Below are 21,618 nucleotides of genomic sequence, written 5' to 3' on the forward strand. Positions count from 1 at the left end.
ATGTATAAAACGCAGTGTTTGGGGCAGGTGCAGTATGGGATATGGCGAAAACTGCTTCGAGAACAGTGCTTTATAAGCAGCAGTGTACACGGAAAGAGGAGGAGGAGGAGGAGTGGGGGAGACCGTTCTAGACAGGGCAAAAACAGCAAACTCAACACTCTGTACGTCCCAGGCGTGTTAGCGCATAGAGAGAGAGAGAGAGGGAGGGAGAGAGAGAGAGAGAGGGAGGGAGAGAGGGAGGGGGCGGGGGGGAGCGACGCATCATTGCAGTACTGAGAGGAAAGTCCTGCGCTAGTCCAAAAGCCTCAGACACTCACACACACACACATCTAGGAGCAAGAAGAAGAAGAAGAAGACGGGGTACCTCAGAAGTCGAAACAGCTAAGACGCGTATGGTTCATTTCGTGCTGACTCACATCTCTTTAATTCCGAACACATCCTGTGTGTGTGTGTGTGCGCGCGCGTGTGCGTTGACACGCCGTTGTGGGTGAATTATAGTAGCTCGTAATGCGTCACTCGGGCTGATGCGCGCGCTGCAGCACTGAGCTGCGTTGGTCATCGCGCGGCGTCCCGTCCCAGCTCCAGTCCCGCTCCAGTCCCAGCTCGAGTCCAGCTCTCTCACCGCACCGCTCCGGTGGACTCTTATCATCTCTTCCTCCACTCCGCTGCTATCGCGCTGACTTAAAACCCCTCACATCTCCCTCCTTTTCCTTCAAGGCGAAAGCGCTGCAGAGAGCATGTGAGTATCAATGCGGACATCTGCTACTGCACACACACACACACACACACACAGAGTGCTGCTATCAGTATTTTTTATATTGATTTATAAAAAAAAAAAAAACATTTCTTATTCTCCTTATAAGTTTAGGACTCGTTATTTTCACCAGAGTTACTTGTTTTTTCCCTTAGGTGTTACGTATTACTGGACTTGCAGGATATTCTCAGGTCCACTGAACATGTCACACTGCTGCTATAGCACACAACCTTCATTACTGTAGCATGGAAGCAGCCGAGCTGTGCTACTCAGGGAGAGAGAAAAAAATATACCAATATAATGTTGGATAATGTTTGTTACCAGTATCATTACTGGTATCATTTGTGATGCCCATGACCATTTTTGTTGCTTCACTAAGCAAAACCATATTTACATTTATTTATATGGGAATAATTAACCCTCTTGTGAAAATGCGCACTTTTGAATGAGATCAGGGGATCAGTGCAGTAATGTTCTTCGCGCGTGACTGATGACTGTGCTTTGGTGTCCTCATTATTCATAGTCTTCCAGTGTCCAATACGTCACTTTAGAAATAGCACGACATATTTAAAACGTGCTCGACAGCACCGCAGAGTTCTACCTCATTTAACACACAGTCATAAGCGAATTAGTGAGAGCTTTCTGGGATAAATATTGCATGTTAATAGGGAAAAAAAAACAGATTTCTGTAGTGCCGCAGCCCTACAGGCCTTGAATTTGACACTCCTATTGCAATGCACTTATGATGTGCATTAATTCTCTGATGGCTTTTTGTTCAGGTCAGCGCCAGCTCCAGATGCTGCAGCTCCTGCAGGAGCTCCCGGAGCGCCTGGTGCTCCCGGGGCAGAAGGAGCACCAGGCCCTCCTGCCCCTCCTCCCAACACCAGCAGCAATCGTCGACTACAGCAGACACAGGCGCAGGTGGAAGAGGTGAGCATCACCGGGGAAGAGGAAAAATGGATGTATTCAAAACTCCTCATCATGTATTCAAAACTCAGTTTTCACAAACAATTATTTCATTTATAATAAATGACGGATTATGTAGTCTCTATTATTTTGTAAATGTAGTATATGAGTATATGGACATTGACCATCTATTTATATATGGTTATTAATGAACTCTATGTATATTGTAACAAATTAAACCTGGACCTTGTGATTTTGGCCTTCAGAACAGCAGGTTGTCTTTGATTTTAGTGTTTTAAATATTTAGTTTACCTATTCTAAGTACTTTTTTGTTTAAGATTTTACTTTTTTAAACATGAGCCTTATATTTAATTGGCACATCTATGATATTTATACATATTATCGAGAACTGTAGTCTGAACTCTTTTTATGCATCATCTTATAAAGTTAATCACTTTTACCTGCTGGAATTATTAATTGGAAAAGCTTTATTGTCCAGTTTATTAAAGTCACAGAACTGGCAGATAAATAATTATAATAATAAGGTCCTGAATTCTTGATTTAACTGTGAATTAAGTATTATAATAGAACGTTTATTAATAATCACCAACCATAGTTATTTTCTACCAAATCAAATGCAATAATGAATCGTCATTGATAATAAAATTCCTTAATGATTTGCTTTTCTGTAAAGGTTGTTGATATTATGCGTGTGAATGTGGATAAAGTCTTGGAGCGGGACCAGAAACTGTCAGAGCTGGACGATAGGGCTGATGCATTGCAGGCTGGAGCCTCTCAGTTTGAGAGCTGTGCTGCCAAGCTGAAGAACAAGTACTGGTGGAAGAACTGTAAGGTGAGAATGATTGACAGTGAACAATGTCATCCGAACCTCTAGCTGACACATTCACTGAAATGTTTTCATTTTTATGAATAGCTTATATTTAAGTACTTGTTTTTTAAATGAAGATGTACTGGTCCCAGTTAATGCACAGAAATAAATAATTATAAGAAGGAAAGAGAGAGAGAGAAAGAGAAAACATATAAGGAAAAGAGAGCAAATATAGAGAGTTTGTGTAACGAAGAGGGTGAATGGCAAAAAAAAACTCTTACTCATGCTCCCCCTACTTATCCTAATCTCAGGAGCCAAATACTGCACAGTGTGTGTGTGCATGTGTGTGTTTGTGAGTGTGTGGTGATTTTTAATGAGAGCAAATTTGAGCCCAGGGAAATGACAACAGTTGGTGTAGATACCATCAGGCATGTTAAATGAAACAATTAACTAAGGTACAAATCAGATTTATAAGTATTTAATTATGTATGATTTTATTTTTTAGGTAAAAAAAAAAATTGTAACAATATGTTAAGTCTTCTTTTGTTTTTATTTCTCTTTAATTGACCTGCATCCACAAATTGACCAATGAAGATCTTTTTTGTAGATGTGCATATTTGATAGTGTTTATTGCCCCACCCCCACCCTCTCGAATAGAATCAAAAACATTATATTTTGGCATTTGACTTTGATCCTCCATTCTTTAAAAAAGTCCTCAGCTGTTTTACTCTCTCCTTAATGTCAAGAAATCTTTGTTAATTAAACATTATACAGTGATGAGTGTATTGTCCCCTTATATCTACAGTTTGGAGGATATTTTGGTAAGAATATTAAGACTGGACTGTTCAGTCAGGGGACAAAGAAAAAATGTTCCTGAGCTACAGAGCGTTATCCTGACAGTGCTAACTCAAAGTCAGGTGTATTTGAACTAGATTTTGTAGGGAATTTGTTGCCAAAAACACCAGCTCAGATACACAAAACATCATCACACCTAATCGTCAGGCATCTTCAGGTATATTGTGTGGGCAGACTTCAGGAAGAAGTCTGATACCATGCTCTACAGTGAATGATTTGGAGTTATGGTGAGTATAATAATATAAGAGTTAATAGATTCAGGAGTAGGATTTTAATACGGCAAGTAAGTCAGTAACTGGCTAGTGATAAAAAATAGGTATATTAGTCCCTCTCTTTTATTTTTATATTATAATCTTGGTTTTGTTGGATGAAACTGTGTTTTGGCTAGCCTGCTATCACTAATTGACTTTAAATATTTGGCCTGGGCACAAAAGAGATTAGATAATAAAATACATTCAGTAATAAAGTAGACATAACAGGATTGTCCACAGGTAGTTCTATAATTTTTCCTTTTTTCCTTGTTTGTTTGTTTATTAGCATAGACAGCAGCCCACTGTTAGATTACAGGGAAGCAACTGACACACTTTATAATATATATATTATGCAACGTCTGTAATACTGACAACATGCAGGTAGGAGGGTAATTAAATCCTAAGAGTTCCAAATCAAATCCTAGTACTAAATATTTAGACATTTTCCTTTTTGCAGCAGTAGTTAATTCGTGGAATGGAGAAGGATGCATTACATTAAAAATATTGTTCTGAAAGTGACTGTTCTTTCAAACAGAGAACCCAAATATCCATTACCAGATTTTCCCTTTCTCTGGTGCTCAGTGCCAACTAATGAGTCAAAGGCAGTGTGTTGATTTCAAGGGGTGGTGGGGGTGGGGGTGGTGAAGAGAACGTTATGCTTCATTAGAGTTTTAATCTCCTCTCTTTCTCTCTCGCTCTCTCTTCTGTATGGTAATGAAGTGACACCATCTATTACATTTTCTCAGTGGTTAAAAACAGTTTACTGTTTTTATGTATGACACTGTAATTGAGGTTGAACACTTAACATGCAAGTTAACACTTCTGTTTTTCTGTTTTTATTGCCTTACTTTAGATGATGATTATGATGGGTATTATTGGAGTCATAGTGGTCGGAATAATCTTCTGTGAGTTACTATATTCATACTTTTAATTTATTTTTTTTACAGCAATTAAGCAAACAAAGTGGAATCCTTTTTTAACAGAGTAAAATGATTTATAAAGATAACACTACTTTAATTTTAATTAAAATGTTCTAGAAGGATTTACTGAAATTTACAGCATGTACAGTACACTGATCAGCCATAACATTAACACCACATAGAGTAGCATACCGCAATAACACTGATTATTAATTATATACCAGTAAACTGGTGACTGGATCATGGGCAGCCATGGCTCGTCTATGTCTGCGGGAGTAAAGGCCAGTCTGTCTGGTTCGATCTCACAGAAAAGCCAGTGCTGCACAACTCCCTGGAAAAAGTGCTGGTCACAATAGAAAGGCACCAGGACACTCACGGGCATACAGCCTACGCCTGCCTCACTCTGAGGAGCCATGAAATGTGCTGGACAAACAAGTATGATCCATAGAGGCCCCACCCCTCAACCCAGAGCACCCGAGCGATCCGTTGGCAACGTCCAAGTGATAGATACCACAGGTCTTTTGGAGCCCTGCCCATAGGGGCCAGAGCAGCTCAGGTGGTACAAAGCGAACCTGTATGATGTAATGCATAATGTTTTGTGTAGTAATGTTATGGCTGATTAGTATATGTTGATCGTTTTTGTAAGGCTTTCTCTTGTATGCACAGCTATTTATTCTCAAAACAAATTTCAATGTATTTTTAATTGTAAGTAGCCCTTAGAGATAATAATATAAAAGAAATAAGCCACACTGCCACAAAGAATCTGTGGTATTTTAAATGTATGAATTGCTGTAATTTGACAACTCTTCTGTTTTGTGCACTCCTTGTATCTTTCTCTTTTCCTCTTTCCTTTACAGTGTATTTCTTCTCATGAGCTCACCCAGCTGACATACATAAGAAAACCAGTTAATGGAGGCAGAAGAACAAAAAAGCATTATGAAAAGCCCACTCATAAAGTCCATGCCTCATCCTCTTCCTTTTCTCTTTTTACTATCAAGGTCTCTCATTCCAGCCATCTGCTACTTTTCAATGTGACACTAGTCATCAGAGTCACAAGCGTCCTGTTCTCCCTTAATCTGCTATGCTGTTCATTGATTTTTCATTATGATTTTCTCTAGCTTGCTGTTTTAGAAACTCTGAGATTCTACACAAACCCATGCATGCATGCAGATGGACATAGACCATGCATGTTTGTGTGATTAGTTCGAGAAAGGGTGGGATGCTGTGAACTGCTGTTGCAAGGGTGTGACAGGGAATGTAGGAGAATGTGCATAAAAAGAGGGATGAAGAAATCAAAGACATGAAGGCCACACTCCCCTTTCTACTTCTAAGGCCAAAGTGTCCTCAGCTGACTTTTTAAAGTCTTTGGGAATTTCTCAGATCTATAAATCAGCATATATACAACTTGTTCTTTCCTACTGTCATAATGTTTATAGCTATCACCCTACCTGCTTGTATCTATTAGTGTCAACATAAGATACATGAGAAGAAATTTAACCTACTTTTATTGTGTATGTGTAATTGTTGTTGCAAGCATTGCCTATAGAAACCATTTTTCTCAGATATAATTAGAAATATTCCATTCATTTGTTTGCTGTATAACAAATAAGCAGGCAGACAATAGAAATAAAAAGGGAGATGTGAAGAGGGATGTAAGGGGGAAAATGTTGGGACAGTCATGCGCACACATGCAAATACACAGAAACACACACACACACACACACACACACACACACACAAGGCATGGATATATACACATTGCAGACTTATACTGTATGTCAGCTAAAAGACAAATCAGTAATTCCTAACAAAACAAAACAAAAAAAATTTTACATATAAACTGACTTACACAAACCAAACCACACATGTCAATCAGGCCAACATTCATCAGGCCAGTATTATCCATTATTTGTGTCTAAGGACTTGCATGGAAGAATGGACACATTGTAAGAATCATCATATCTCTTACTGCCTAATGTGTACAGGCCAAATAGGACCATGTCATCGCTTCCATGAAATCTCTTCAGTGTAAAAAACATAAGATCTGTGAGCCTGCCAAAACATACAATGACCTGCTACATTTCTGAGAAAATGTAATGAGGAAAAAAAACAAGTTGTTTGACTTGCCATGTAGTACGCTATTTTAAATCAAATGTCCTTAATATACATAAATTTTATTATTTTTCTATGCAGTGCAAATGCAAGAGCTTTCGGTTTCCATTTCGCTGGTGGATTTAAAGAGATTGTATGGCGCATTCTTAAATGTAAATGCCATTTATAAAAAGTTTATCACTGACTAATAATAAAGCAGATAACTTATGACTATTTAGAGAATTTAGAAGCATGCCTATTTGCTCTAACCCCTTTGCGGATGCCAATAAAGAAATTTAAAAAGCATGGTGTATTACAGCGTTTTTATTAACTATCTTCTATTCAGAAAGGGGTGTGTGTTACTACGAAGACAGGTGTGCTTATGTCTGCGCGTGCCGTCTCTCTTTTTATCTCCACTCTTCTTTATCCTTTTCACTTTTCCTTATACCAGAGCAACGCTCTAATACCGGGTGCTATCTAATGTTCGCACATTGTGTGCTGGTTTCTTGGGGGTTTAAATCACCTACCGGACAGGTGTAGCGCGTCTCCTCTGATTGGCAACATGGTGGGGTTGCCTAGCAACCACGGCCGTCCGCTGCTCTGCCTGTCTATAAATCTGCTGCCTTGGCCGTTATGCGGGTGGCCGTGTTACAATAACATCAGACAAATAGAAACAGTCAAAGGGTTAATGACTTGTGCTTTAAAAATAGTCATTTTGCGCAATGTGTAAAGGAAATTGTGAGAGAAAGTAAACAGTGAAATAAAAAGACTGTAAATCAGTCTACAGTGTTTACTCTAGGATGGGTGGAACTGATGATTAAAAAAAAAAAAGACAGACATTAGAACCAGCAGCTCATCTTTATGTTTTCAAAAATGACTTAAATAAATTAAGAAAACGTGCAGCAGTTATCACAGTTAAGATAGGTGTTTTTGCATATAAAGACTGAACTCTTTTATTATTATTCTATTCTTCTATTATTAGCTTGTAACTACTGTCACAATTATTAGCTGTGCAGTAATAGTTTTTACCTTAAAATAAGCCTAGTTTCTGGATAATGTGGTGAGTTGTTGCCAACTGACAAGAAAAAAACAAAGACAAAAAGATTGAGTCCATGAGTTTCAGACTTTTAACAAGAGGTCTATATATTTACAGTGTTCACATTTTAACTTAATTCAACTTAAATTGGCATCCATATGCAATATTACATCAGTAGTCACTTTACTGTACACCAGTGGCCCCCAACCTCCAGGCCTCGGTCTGGTACCAGGCTATGGATGATTTGCTACTGTGCCGCAGAAAGAATTTAAATAAATAATAAAAAAACATGATTGGGTCACCTTCCATTTATTTCTCGCTGTATTGGTTTTGATGGCGGATAAAACTAAGTTAATCCTACAAGCTAACACTGGCTAAAATGAGTTAAAAAGAAAAACATGTCTCTGGAGACTCTGAACCCATAAACAAAAAGAAAGCTGCATTTAAAAGCAAACGCCAAGCATACCAGTATATACAGTACAACTTAACTTGTTGCCAGGAGTCTTATCTAATTTACGGGTTTATCGCAACAGGTGATTTACTTGCTCTAAGCCTGCTCTGTATAAAAGGTGTGTCCTTAAAAGGGTATTTGAGACAACTTCATCTCTTCTTCATTCTGGATTAAAATCATAGCAGAATATCCTGAGATATCTGCAAAAGCACTAAAAACCCTGCTTCCATTTTGAACATCCTATCTTTGTGAAACGGCAACAAAAACTAAATTATGAAGCAGACTGGACATAAGGAATACGCTTCAGGTGTGATTAGCTCCCATTACTCTAGATGAGACTGGCTGTCGCAGGGGAAAAAGCTCAGGGCTCTCACAATTCTGTGTTATTGTGTGTGGCGATGGCCGGTCCGTGAAAAATTGTGTTCCATAAAACTGGTCCACGGTTCAAAAAAGTTTGGAGACCACTGCTGTACACTGTAGGTGCCTGTGCATGCGTGCGTGCGCACACACACCCACACACACACACACACACACACTTTATCTTACTGCCCTTGTGAATACATTCTTTTAACAAAGTTATTCCTTTGCTTGAAAGATATTTATGCAGCCAACTAATACGGTACTGTGCTACTTAAAAATCTAACACTAATATTTGACTGCAATAATCAAAAGAAAACCTTTTAGGTCTTTTAGTTTTTTTTAAACTAAAGAAAAATTTTTTGTTTAAAAAAGTTGCTTCTTGGGAGTTGATTGAACTTGCACCATAAAATTGCACACACACACAAACAGAAGTGAACCTGCCCAGGCAGTAACTTGAGCTCAGATTAATGTCCTGGAGTTGTGCGGCTCCCTCTGCTGAGCCACCCTGACACCCTTTCATATCTTCAGGATCTATAAATATACATATACATATTTTTTATTTTATATTGACATTATATATATAGCAGATCATCCCTAAATTAATATGCATCTTACAATAAAAAATTTTATAATCAGTACACAGTAGTCTGTATACAATATAGAAAGTACAGTAGTATACATACGTACCTGAATGCTTGATATAAGAACAGTACCGACAAAATCAGTGTTACCAGAATCATCCAGTAGTATTCTCCTGTGAGAAAAAAAACTTTCACACTAAAACTAACATCATCACACATAGTCCTAAAAATAACCAATATGTAGGATAAATGCAGTTATTCACTAAAATAATTAGAATATACTATAGTATAATTATACATGCTTTATATTGTGCTTAGCTCTGTCTTTGTCACATTTTAAATGAAAATTGCTTTTTATATTCTCCACCTTAATACATGAAGAAGAAGGATATTGAAAAGCAGTTGTGTATTAGGAACTAATAACAATTATTTCTTGTTCAAATTCACAGGTGTCTGTCTTAAAGGATGTTTTCATTTTTGCTGTGTATTTTATCTTTCATATCTTATATATGTAGTGTGAAAAGGGATTTAGCCTACATAAATGGACCATACGTATATTTGTAAACTATAGTTTTACAGTTTAAAGTTTACTTTTTTTGTATCTACTACAAATATAAAAGTTGAATGCCACCCCATCAATAAGGAACAGTTTGTTTTATTTTTATTTTTAAAGTTTATGGCCATGAAATACAAACTCACCCAGGCTGGTGAATTGACCTGGCTCAGGTGCGACTATGGTCAGGCTAACATCCCTGGGAGTTTGCAGGGCAACATGAGAAACCCTACAGGTGAACACAGTGCCAGGAGGGTGTTCCGAGGGGCGGACAATGAGGAAGGATGAGAGAGAGTACGTCCCATCATTGTGCTGCCGATGACTGGAGAGAGAGGCTTCCTTTGTGCGGGAGATGTTCTCTGTCCCAGCGGAGGGTTGAGAAAACCACTCCACCTGCATAGATCCAAAGAAAAAGCAAGGTAATCCCTAAACATCCAACCAAACTGTAATAAACAAGTATTGCTGTACTTTTCTTTTTTAAAGAAGCATTTAGAAAATATGAATAAGCATTGGGGGGTCTTTTTATTCAAATTTTTTTAATTATTTGAATTTGCTTATAAAAGAAACTTTGAATATCCAGAGGATACTAATGATGTTTAACTACTCAACTGAAAACCCCAAAGTATTTCCCCATATCTCAGTTTAATTTCAAGATAAACCTGTATTAAATTAAAACAATCCATGTAAAACTGTGAGGAAGATTGTCAATATATGCACATTTTATAATCCGTGCACACCGTTTATTAAACCAAGTGCATGACTTAAGTAATATGTGTTCTCAGTGTATTAATCCATGCTCTCTGTTTTTAGTCCACGCATACAGTTTATTATTTTTTTCTTGTTGGAGCTAACATAAGTTAAATAACAGTTAATTTTAATAAAATTAGTGCAAAGGGAAGAAAAGAGAAGACATTAGAGATGTCACCAATAAATAATTTGCTGCCATCTGTCAGTTCTTGTAATATATTGAAGATGAATCATGCGAATGTAACCTTACAGATTTACGAACATTGTTGGTTAGTCTTTTCTTAATTTAGTCCACGTTCATTCAATTTTCAACTCCAGGTAAAAGATAGAAGTATAGAAGAAGCCATAAATGCATTGCTACCAGGTTTACTAATAGTTGTTGCGGTTTGATTGTAGTTACATTTTTGGGGACGTGCATGTGAGGTTACTCCATACGATATAGCATTGAGTATGCAGCTACAGTATGCAAAACCTACAGTGATTGATGCAGAGGCATAAATCTACCTTAAGCCTTATTTTGTGGTCGCACCTATTTCTTTCTGTGTTGTAACATATCGCGTCATCCCCTTTTATAAACACTAACACTATAAATCATGCGTTGAATTATTAGCCTCTAAATTAATGAAAATTATTGGTAATTCATAAAAGAAAAAATATATATTTTAATTTATAATATTCATTCGTCACTTAATACAAACTTTTTAAGTCTTAATAAAGTACTGTATAAGCCTCCGAGTGGCGCAGTGGTAAAGTGCTCGCCCTTTCAACCGGAGATCGCTGGTTTGAATCCCGGGTGATGCTGTTTTCCTCTCACAGCCGGAGGCACAGAGAGAGCTGATTGGCCGAGCTCTCTCAGGGGGGAGGGATGAGAGGAACTTGCGCTCCCACATTAATCACGGCTCTACAGCCAATCAGGGGGGTCTGTGAGCTTGCGCTAGCGCTTTCCTCTGAGTGTGTTACTCCGCCCCTAATGGTGCGTGAGCAAGCAGTTCGAAAAGATGCGCGTGATAGTCTTCGCCCTCCCGGGTGAATGGTAGTAGAAGCCTTAATGTGGGAACCCCCTAGTGACGGGGGGGGAATTGGCCACGACTAAATTAGGGGAGAAAAAAAGTACTGTATAATACTAGCACTACTATTAAGAGTTGTTTGCAAACCATACCATTACAAACACTGAAACATGGCCTAAACTAAATTAAAAAGAATCTACCCTGATGGTCTGGGACAAAAGAAAGTGAAATTTGGAGCTGCTTATTTAGAAAATGTGAATAAGCATTGGGAGGTCCTTTTTATTCACCTGCATCACTCAGAGTGATGTGAATTGCCAGAGAATAAGCACGGCATAAAGGAGGTTCCTTGTAGGTCACACACATGAAGTCACATTCACAAAATAATCACTCTGCCATTAGCACTTGACACAGTTTTTTTTTTTTTTATCCAAGGGCTAGTTATCCTTAATGTGATAACAGGTCATCTTAAAACTGTTGTTATCTGAATCATTAGTGTGTGCTGACTGCAGGTAAGTACACACCGTTACATCTAGGGGGTAATACCGCTCACAGTGGCAACTCAGTCTCTTTGGTGTTTCATCTTGAAATGTAATTTTGTTTTCTACAAAAAAAACTCTGGGAGGTTCTAAAAGAAACAGAATTGCAGGACATTAGATCAATAGATGATAACCACAAAAATGACTGTTGAAACTGCCACCTTTAACAAAAATAATACAAAGAACAAAGACATTTGGCATTTCACTGTCAACGTATTCGCAAGACACTTACGTATAATATTCAGCTGAACTATTTGCTGGGTCTGAAAGGGTTCAGAGTTAATAGTGCAGATGTATGTGCCCTCATCTGAGACCTTTACTGTCTTCATGGTCAAAGATGCATTTCCATTTAAGACTAGTAAAGTTGAGTTTGCACTTGCTCCATCTCGATCAACCTCCACTGCCAGCCAGAAAACAATTATCGGATTATTGGACTCACATAACAATTATTGCATTATTGGATACACATAAATAACCCTTTACTCACCAAGTGTTCCTGCCTCAGTCTCTTTCATATCCAGAATAGTCCGTCCTTGTCCTCTGTACTGCCACCGCCACTCAAGACCCACATTTCGCTCTGTGGGTGTGTCCCTTTGCCTATAACCACAATCTAACACAATGTCCTCTCCTATAGGGACTGCAATGGAGGGCGAGCGAGAGAACACCACAAACACAGCTGCAAAAAACAAACAAAGAGAAATTACAATTTTTAGCAGATTAATTAAACTATATTTTGTAATTTTTTTCCTCCGATTTTCTCCCTAATTTAGTTGTATTCAATCCTCCCACCGTCAATAGGGGGCTCCCACATTAAGGCTTCTACTACCAGTCAGTCAGGAAGGGCTGAAAATTATCATGTAATGCCAGCTGACCACATCTTTTCGAACTGCTCGCTCATGCACAGCATTGGTACAGCATTACCTGGGAATCGAACTAGAGCTCTCCGGGTGATATGGTGAGCACGTTACCACTGCGCCACTCAGAGGTCTTATAGTCTGCAATTTTTAACACCACATGCATCATATACCACTTGCAAGTAAAACAATTCAAGATACAGCATGCACTTGAACACTTGTGAATTGTCAATAAATAATTTTTACAGTTTTGCACTGCTGTAAATGTTATCAACTGGAGTGGTGTTATGATGTGACTGCTGAATGTACGGTATGTACAGCAATTAAAAACTCCCATGCTTTCATCCATCAAGGAATTTCACTATTACCCAAGAATTAGAATAGGAAGGCAAAAACCTAGATGTGCTACTCAATTAATATATGTCTATGTGTATGCTTAATTCTAGATATAATAACAAACAAAAAAACAAACAAATAATAAATAAGAATAAGAATAATACCCTCTGTGATCAGAGTTCCCGACTGGCTGAGAGGAAGCTGAAGTTTGCTCTGTATTAATGATGCCGTATTTGATTCCGTGTTCTCATTGGCTATTGTCTGTAGCACCAGCGTAAAGCCGACTCCTCCTCCTTCAAGTTGAACCGAGGCAATGAAATGAGCGGGTACGGAATCCGGGTTTGTGCCACGAGGAATATAATGACTTAATTCACAAGTCACTTCCTGTTCATTACAGTCAGCATGGAGAAGAGATTCTGCTTCAGGAATCTCCACAGATGAAGCTAAGACAAGAGACAAAGAGGACAAAGAGACAAAATAGACAGAGATAGGACAAAAACAGATTTCAGTTACAAAAGCAGATTACTTTTATCACAAGTTTATGGGCAATAGGATTATAACTTACATGTGGCCTCAAAAATAAGGTCATCTGCGTTAGGGATGGTAGGGGGAATGTAGGGGGTGATGGTTTCTGGGGAGAGGTCAGAGTTCATAGGAAGGTCTTTTAGTACGACAGTGGCAGGGGAGCGTATGAAGTGAGCACCAGTCATTCCTCCTCCCTCCTCAATAAAGGAGCAGGACAGAACTACATCTGCAACCAACACACCTGAGAGAGAGAGAGAGAGAGAGAGAGAGAGAGAAAGAGAGAAAAGAGAGAGAGAATATTACAAAAGGGGGAATCCGGCTATGCAGTACCATTATACACGAAGGAATACAAACAGAACAAACAAACAAACAAACAAAAATCTAATTACTCAACGCTTTATGGAAAATAAACACTTAAATAAATAAAAAAATATAAAAAGCCTGTAAAACTCACCGTGTGCCAAAGCGAGCAGAGAAGTGAAAATGAAGATAGTAAACATGATTATTACAGATAAGTATACAGCGCTATAAACACGAAACAGAACGACATGTAACCCAGCGCCGGTACACAGTTCAGTCGAATCAAAATAATAATAATAATTATAAAAACTTTGAGCTCGGGTCTGTTGCTAGGTCTGTTGGTTTTTAGACATGGCCTAATTCACAGCAGTTTCACTTTTCATTTAAAATATTCAGCATTTAAACTTCCGGTTTGAGATACGCAGCTCTCTCCTGCAGTAACAGCCGCGTCCAGAGAGCGGAGTGAAAGTGAAAGTATCCGCGGCTCAGGATTCATTTAGTTATTCATTTATTTAATCTATTGATTCTCTATAACGTGTTTAAGGAGACAATATGTCTTTAAATTGAAAAGGTTTATATTTTAATGCATTTGAAAAACATTTATTCTCTATATCCTGTACAGGGTTACAGGGGCCAATCCATCACTCACTCACATACACACACACACACACACACACACCCTACCATGGGCGTAAATTTCATTTAACAGTAGGGTTAACAATAAATATAAAATTTCTCATGAGCAATTTTTGAAGGGGACACAAACAGATAAATAAAGATATGTCCCCACAGTGCAAAACTTTGCTTCTATCATTATTATGGTTATTTTCAAAGTTTTTCTCAGGTTCAATGACAAAGCAGATTCTTTTTCAAAACTATTGTTTATGTTGTTTACAGTCAAGCACTATGCAACAAGCTATTGTAAACAAGCTAACGTTTACTAGATAAGTAATAATTTAATCGCTCATATAGCAGATTCATGGAAAATTACATCGGTAATCAGCATTTTTGCCGCAACTAATTTATGAATAATTCTGCATCAACTACATTAAAAAGAATCGCTTTATTTTATTAACATTAATTGAGCTGCAGTCACACACCTGACTTGAACTGGGAAAGCAGGCAGTGGGCCAAACCACTGTGAGGAAGTGGGGGGTGTCCAATTATCTTAGGTATACTTACATATATTTTTCACACTAGAGAGTGCGATAAAAAAAAAAAATTGGGATTGGGGGGGGGGGCATTTATGCCCATGCACTCTACCCAATTATTATTATTATTATTATTATTATTATACAAAACATACAGTAGTATTTATATTCTAATCAAGGACTACTCAGTTCTAGTCAAGATTCCGTTTTGCTTTCAAGGAACAGGTGTTTAGAAAACACAGGTCCCAGTTTATCAAATGGAAACATTTTCCTAAATTCCTAAATATATAGTCACATTTTGCAGATCTGGCTAAATTGGGACCTGAGGCAATATTGTTTTCTGGGATGTTTTCTGGTTTCCTTTTCAAATATAATGTGTTTGTTTGTAGCATTGGGTTAGTTAATACAGACACTGTGATCATTAGCATTTGGACCAGAGATCTAACATCTTACTTATGTAAAGTGCTTTCATTTTTATTTTATTTTTGTTTATTTTATTTACATAAAGATTTTTCATATCCATAATTGTTGTGTAAAATTTGTTGCCTTATTTCTTTAAATGGACATGTATATGACTACTGTACATTACCCAAACAAACATTACTGCCACACTATAATAATGCATTGAATACTGGACATGAATTAAATATGTAATGCTTACTTTGCATACAGTAAATTACAAATACAAATGTAGATCTTAGAATGCAAACATGACTGTTGCAATTTCAGTTGAGCTATGTTCTGATTGCTCGTTTTTTTTTCAATTCAAGTGTAATAAACAACTTCACAAATAACACTTGCTGGTGGGAACATACATTTTATTGAAGTTATTATTAAGAGTAATAAGTGAATGCTTCACAAATTTGCAGAATTAACCCAAAGATTTAAGTCACTCACTCATCTTCTATACTGCTTTATCCTGTATTCAGGGTCGCGGGGGGTGCCTATCCCAGGAGGCTTAGGGCATGAGGCAGGGTACACCCTGGACAGGGTGCCAATCCATCGCAGGACACACACACATACACACACTCACACACCTATTCACACACTACAGGCAATTTGAGAAGCCAATTAGCCTAACCTGCATATCTTTGTACTGTGGGAGGAAACCGGAGTACCCCGAGAAAACCCACCAAGCACGGGGAGAACATGCAAACTCCATGAACACAAAGGGGGGAATCGAGCCTGGCCCAGCATCTAATCTGGACCCTGGAGGTGCAATATACTGCTTTTAATTTTCACTCATTGTCTTGTTTATCCAGTCTATATATTGTGACACCTGAGTGTACACTCCATATGTCCCTGGTTTGCCACAGCCATAGCCCCAACTAACAATGCCTGTGGCCCAGAAAACACCATTCTTTCTTAAAACGAATGCCCCACCGCCATCTCCATTACAGGCATCTTTTCCACCTTCAGGTACACCGGCACAAAACATGTTGTCTGTCAGGGCTACTGGAATCGTTAAATTATCAACAAATCCTTGGCATGTCTTTTTGTCCACAAGAGGGAGGGAGGTATACCTTAGAAACCTGGATGATTTCATTCTTGCTGTCTGACCAAATCCAGAGACCCATCTGGAGGAAGGAATTGGCACAATAAGTACAATACACTGCTGATCAAACCATACAATACATAATTAAGTGGTCTTAGTTCCTTAGGGCTTATTTGATGAGAAACTAGGATTAGGCCTATATGTGTGTGTGGTGCTCCAAGTAACACTTTTACCCATTAAGACCAGGTGTGAATTCAGCATCTTGTGGAGGCAAACACAATGGCATAACTTCACCATTGTACAGAATGGGCTTCTCCAGCTTTATTAGTGCGATGTCATGGTCATAGTGGATACCATCTGAGTTATTATACAAGGGGTGGATGTGTAAAGACTTGATTTTAAGTGGTGAGAATTTAGATCGTTTTACTATATCACTGACTCCAACATAGACCTAAAAGAAGAAAAACAGAAGAAAAAAACTCACAGTCAAAGTGTTTGCTGCTAATCGTTGATAACTGAGAAAACTGTAAACTTATCTTACAGTATTAAGATAATGCATCAATGAATTAATAATGCATCTTCATTTGCAATGGCAATCTACATTAGACATAAGAGGTTAAGATTCACAATAGGTTAACACTATTTTAATCAATTTTTTTTTTTTTTTTTTTTTTTACAAACGTGTAAGCCTCTGCAGCAGGGTGGCACAGTGGCACACCTCATGTGTCTCACGTTGTTGGGGCAAATGTTTTACTGGACTGAATTATATACAGTGCATTGCTAGAACCATATGTTTAATGCAACAGTGTTTTACATATTCCTCATATGATGTCATATGCAGCAGTTTTCGCAAGGCCATGTAAAGCAAAAAATATCTACAATACAAAATAGGTTTTTATGTAATTTTACTTACTTTCGTTTGTTTGGGGTCAACAACCTGGTTTTTGTTCATTACAACATTTGCGGCCGTCAAGATCCATTTCTCTGCTATGACAACTCCACCTCCTCTGTGTAAATTCTCTATAAAGGAATGCCAGGGGAAGGCTCTTTGTGGAGCAAGATGGCCTCCTAACACCCTCTTATGACGTGCAAGGCCAACCAGCGGGCGTCCACACTCTGATATAATTATGCAGTTCACACAAATAATGAGAGTGTTTACAAGAAATCTCTCCATAAAATACATATAATTTTTTTTCACAAATATATAGAGCACATACTGAATTTGAATGATATTTTTGTGGTTTGTAATTATACAATAGTGCTTACCTGGAAGACATTTTGGATCCACAGGTTTGAGATTTTTTTGGTCATCTTTCCATTCCTTATCTGCATCACAGGTGTAGGTTACTAGAGGAAACAATATTAAATAAATGTAGTTTAACAGATGCCCATCTCTTTCTATAAAAAAACAACTTTATTAGAAGACAGTTACCAGTTTTAATAAATTCAACTCAGAAATAAACCACACAACTTACAATTGTATGCGGCAGGAAAAGTGTATGGCCTGTTACACTGCAGCTTGATAACAGATTGATATTGATTATGAGCCCCAGAGATGAATAGCACTTTTCCATTAAGTAAGGGTGGTGGATTTTTACAATGTATAACTATAATTGGAAAAAACAGTAATTTGTTTACAACTAAACCACAATTCTTAATATGACTTCCTGTGTAGAAAAATGGAATATATTCAAACATAAAGTAAAAAGTTAGACTTACTTTGGCACTGAAGATGAGCTAAACTCCATTGGCCATTACTCTGACAGGTAAGTGTGTAATTACTAAACTCTACTTCTTTCTGAAAAAATTATCAAATGTGTAATTGTTCACGTAAAATGCAATCCATCACGTAGCAGAAGCTTCTTTATGTGTCCTTACAATAATGATTGTGTAGCCTATGTCACATTCAGCAGTGACCACATTTCCATAGTAGTATATGGGAAGCACTGGACTAATCCTCGCATATATGCTTTTTGGAGGCTCACATTGTACCCCTGCGGAACAGCACAAAACAATAAAAAAAAAAAAATCAATGTAATGAGATGTAAAATCAATGTAAAAAAAATAGTTAATAGTTTTCTGGAGTATATAAACCCAGTGAACCAAATATAGCTTGGGTAAGAAACAAAAGCACACTTTATAAAGCAAGATAGGATAGTGTTTTGGGCCAGTAAACATACAACCATATTCAAAATCCCTGCAAAAGACTATTGTAAAGGATTTTCATAAGTCCATGTTAATCGTGTTTATCATGCCTTTCCACTGTACTTCCATTTTTACAAACAGACTTAGAACCAAAAGCTAACATTTGACCCATGAACATTAGACTCATAGACTACATTAACTGTAATAGGTTGTTCACCTTTTGTCCCGTTTATATGCACAAAGATTTTTATTCTAATAAATTAAATAATAGATATTATTAGGCGGAATCAAATATTTTGATTTCTCAAGCACAAGGAATTTTATTTAATCACATTAATTAATCAGTGTATTATATTTAAAATAGCATTTTCAAATTTAGTGTAGCATTCAGCCTTTTGTCTTTATGTATGATTTTAAATCATTTATTTTGGTCAGTCACACCAGTGAAAACATTGTTTTACTAGAAACAGTGTTAAAACCAGCATCTCACTCAATTATATTTCCCCCATGTGCCACCAAAACAGCTCTGACACATTGCATGGGCTCCACAAGACCTTTGAAGATTTGCTGTGGTATCGAGCACCAAGATACTGTATTAGCAACAGAGCGAATGTTGTAAGTTGTCTGGAATGGATTTGTTTGTCTGACGCTTCCCACAGATGCTTAGTCAGATGAAACTTTGTGAGGTGTGCATCCTGGTTGCTGATTTCTCCCCAGGAAAGAGACATACATATTCCAGACCATCCATATCATGCAGAAGAACGTATAATTCATCATACCAGGCCACATTCTTGCATTGTTCCATGGCCCATGGACAGAGGGTGTCTTCTAAAACATTTCTATCACAGCCACCATCCAGAAACAGTAAGCTTTTTAAAGGATCGGACCAGTTAGGCTAGCCGTTGCTCCACAGATACATCAGTGAGTCGTGGGCACTTATGATCTGCTAGTTCACCCTAATCAGAGCTTCTTACATCCTTACTCTTGCCAATTTTTCCAACAACTTAGAGAACTGAATGTTTTATTGCTTCCTAATACAGGTTATCACAGCTCTTGACATGCGCAAGTGTAATAAGATAATCAGAGCTATTCACTTACCTGGTGGTTTTAAAGTTGTGGTTAATCAGTATAAGCTCTACTTATTTTATGATCTTGTTTAGTGTAAAACTCACGAACACATGTACGCCGATCAGCCGCCAGCTTGAAGCCATAATGACAAGCACAAAGGTAGGAGCCCATGGTGTTGAGGCAGATCTGAGTGCAGGGATGTTTTGTATCAGCTTCTTGACTCAGAGGGGAACACTCATCTACATCTGTATGAACACAACCCTGCCATCTTAAATAAATTATATATAGCAGAAGCCACATACATAAGATAGTTTGTGCTTAGTCATATTACAATTATAGAATTTACTGGAAGTATTCCTACAACTTATTTAATTAGTGTTATTAACAAAATAATGCTATAAAGTCAACAAAAAACACTTTTAAAGAAGAAAATGTTTAGAATATGATGTGTCCATTACTGTATATTCGCAATATAGAATTGATGGCATTATCTGGGTACATTAAAAAAAGTTTTTCTTTTGTTAAAAGTTGTCACACTTGCTTAGTCTCAGTTTTATCAGTATAAATAAATTCCTATTGCAAAATCTAAAATGTTTTTTTGTCACCTGTAGCCTGGTAAAATGCAGAAAAGCCCACAGGCAGGGTAGGCCCTTGGTTCACTCCATTAGTAAGAAGTGAGAGGTTTACTTCATTAGCAGGTATAAGAAGAGGACTGTATCCTGGATGACTGTGCTTCTCTGAAACCTCCTCACCACAGAACTTCATTACCTTCTCGTTATAGGATATCTGTAGGATTTCAGATACATAAGTCTACATCATTCCCGAAATATTTCACTAATCTACTCAAATAGTTAAAAAATATAAAGAATCATAATAGAAAGTATATATCAAATTTACCGTAAGAGAATCGTTCCTGCAGTGTTGTGATGGTTTGATGTTTAGATAATTAAAATTGAGCTGAATGTGATAGCCGAGAGGCACCTTCACATCCCAGTGTTTGTCAAGGGGAGCTGAATAATGTTCAGGGTAATTAGGAGACTGTAGCTCACCATACATCACTGATGTGAACACAAAACTGCAATTCTGAACATTTATGAAGATTGAAAAAATCCTGGCAAGAAAATTCGAAAGAAAAAGTAAGCTCATGTATTAATTCATTCAAGGAGGTCGCGGTAGCTCAGTGGTTAAAATTTTATAATAGTGCTTCAACAATAGTGAAGTAAAAAACAGAACTTGGTCACTACTGAAATTGTCGAATAAGTTCTGGTCAGTTATCAGCTGTCTCAATTTTATTGGCTGTCTCAAAGCCAATTGAATCAATGCCAGTGTGAGACATTTGCAGCAAAAGTAACAAAAATACAATTTGATACAATTAAATGTACCTAAAGTTACATAATGCATATTCATTTATATATAAATATATATAAACCTATAAAAATAACAAGATCAACATTTTTTATTTGTCTACTTCTAGCAACAATGAGCCTGTAGAAAAGAATTCATACTGTACCGATATCTTGTTTTTATGTAGATGAAAAAACAACAATAAATAAAGTACTTAAAATCATAACAGGGTAGTGGTTGTAAACTAATTAATTTTTATATCTGTCCATTTAGTAGAGGGAAAAAAAACTGACTGACTTAATATCTGTAAACATATTACACCAATACTATCTGTAAAACACTGGTTGTTACTCTAAAGATACTCTTAAACCTTGATTTATTACAAACAGTATAAACAAAAAACATTCTATCATACTCACCATATAAGATAAAAATTCAAGTCCATTAATACAATGTTTAAAGTAAGCTAAAAGAGTGAATAAGAGCTCAAAAGCACTATGAACACAGGCCAAGAGATTGGTTT

General features: G+C 37.3%; 3 protein-coding genes across 4 annotated transcripts; 1 reads left to right on the forward strand and 2 right to left on the reverse strand.

Annotated features, from left to right (window-relative positions):
- Window positions 1-266: 266 nt before the first annotated feature.
- On the forward strand, window positions 267-6,912 carry vamp1b (vesicle associated membrane protein 1b). 2 transcript variants are annotated; one of them, XM_053494409.1, is made up of 5 exons: window positions 272-739; window positions 1,534-1,684; window positions 2,355-2,513; window positions 4,449-4,500; window positions 5,373-6,912. In XM_053494409.1, coding segments are annotated over exons 1-5 (381 nt in total). In that variant the 5' UTR covers window positions 272-737; the 3' UTR covers window positions 5,390-6,912. The 2 variants fall into 2 exon arrangements, with proteins under 2 accessions (XP_053350383.1, XP_053350384.1); XM_053494408.1 differs by lacking the exon at window positions 5,373-6,912 and having other exon boundaries at window positions 267-739; window positions 4,449-4,526.
- Window positions 6,913-7,710: 798 nt separating this feature from the next.
- tapbpl (TAP binding protein like) lies at window positions 7,711-14,346 on the reverse strand. The gene is made up of 9 exons (XM_053494407.1): window positions 14,047-14,346; window positions 13,633-13,833; window positions 13,232-13,510; window positions 12,365-12,553; window positions 12,110-12,277; window positions 11,863-11,966; window positions 9,734-9,980; window positions 9,141-9,207; window positions 7,711-8,984 (listed from the first exon to the last, which is right to left on the reverse strand). Exons 1-9 carry the CDS (start codon window positions 14,090-14,092, stop codon window positions 8,978-8,980), a joined length of 1,308 nt encoding a protein of 435 aa, XP_053350382.1. The 5' UTR covers window positions 14,093-14,346; the 3' UTR covers window positions 7,711-8,977.
- Window positions 14,347-15,844: 1,498 nt separating this feature from the next.
- Window positions 15,845-21,603, reverse strand: LOC128519918 (complement C1s-1 subcomponent-like). Its single transcript, XM_053493883.1, has 11 exons — window positions 21,515-21,603; window positions 20,649-20,862; window positions 20,357-20,537; window positions 19,856-19,996; window positions 18,417-18,532; window positions 18,258-18,336; window positions 18,014-18,145; window positions 17,805-17,885; window positions 17,452-17,654; window positions 16,772-16,989; window positions 15,845-16,620 (listed from the first exon to the last, which is right to left on the reverse strand). Exons 1-11 carry the CDS (start codon window positions 21,538-21,540, stop codon window positions 16,275-16,277), a joined length of 1,737 nt encoding a protein of 578 aa, XP_053349858.1. The 5' UTR covers window positions 21,541-21,603; the 3' UTR covers window positions 15,845-16,274.
- Between the last annotated feature and the right edge of the window lie 15 nt (window positions 21,604-21,618).

The sequence above is a fragment of the Clarias gariepinus genome, chromosome 4, assembly GCF_024256425.1.
Source record: "Clarias gariepinus isolate MV-2021 ecotype Netherlands chromosome 4, CGAR_prim_01v2, whole genome shotgun sequence".
Taxonomy (NCBI): Eukaryota; Metazoa; Chordata; class Actinopteri; order Siluriformes; family Clariidae; genus Clarias; species Clarias gariepinus.

What these genes read in the sequence shown, in the direction of transcription:
- LOC128519918 (XM_053493883.1), bottom strand. Translation starts at nt 21,540, where the DNA reads ATGGACTTGAATTTTTATCTTATATG. An exon ending in TAGGCTACACAATCATTATT is followed by an intron (nt 18,337 to 18,416) that starts GTAAGGACACAT and finishes TAATTTTTTCAG; the next exon opens with AAAGAAGTAGAGTTTAGTAA. An exon ending in AGCTCATCTTCAGTGCCAAA is followed by an intron (nt 18,146 to 18,257) that starts GTAAGTCTAACT and finishes TTCCAATTATAG; the next exon opens with TTATACATTGTAAAAATCCA.
- vamp1b (XM_053494408.1), top strand. An exon ending in CACAGGCGCAGGTGGAAGAG is followed by an intron (nt 1,685 to 2,354) that starts GTGAGCATCACC and finishes TTTTCTGTAAAG; the next exon opens with GTTGTTGATATTATGCGTGT. An exon ending in ACTGGTGGAAGAACTGTAAG is followed by an intron (nt 2,514 to 4,448) that starts GTGAGAATGATT and finishes GCCTTACTTTAG; the next exon opens with ATGATGATTATGATGGGTAT.
- tapbpl (XM_053494407.1), bottom strand. Translation starts at nt 14,092, where the DNA reads ATGTTTACTATCTTCATTTTCACTTCTCTGCTCGCTTTGGCACACG. An exon ending in GGGAACTCTGATCACAGAGG is followed by an intron (nt 12,554 to 13,231) that starts GTATTATTCTTA and finishes TGTTTTTTGCAG; the next exon opens with CTGTGTTTGTGGTGTTCTCT. An exon ending in AGGTCAATTCACCAGCCTGG is followed by an intron (nt 9,208 to 9,733) that starts GTGAGTTTGTAT and finishes TTTTTCTCACAG; the next exon opens with GAGAATACTACTGGATGATT.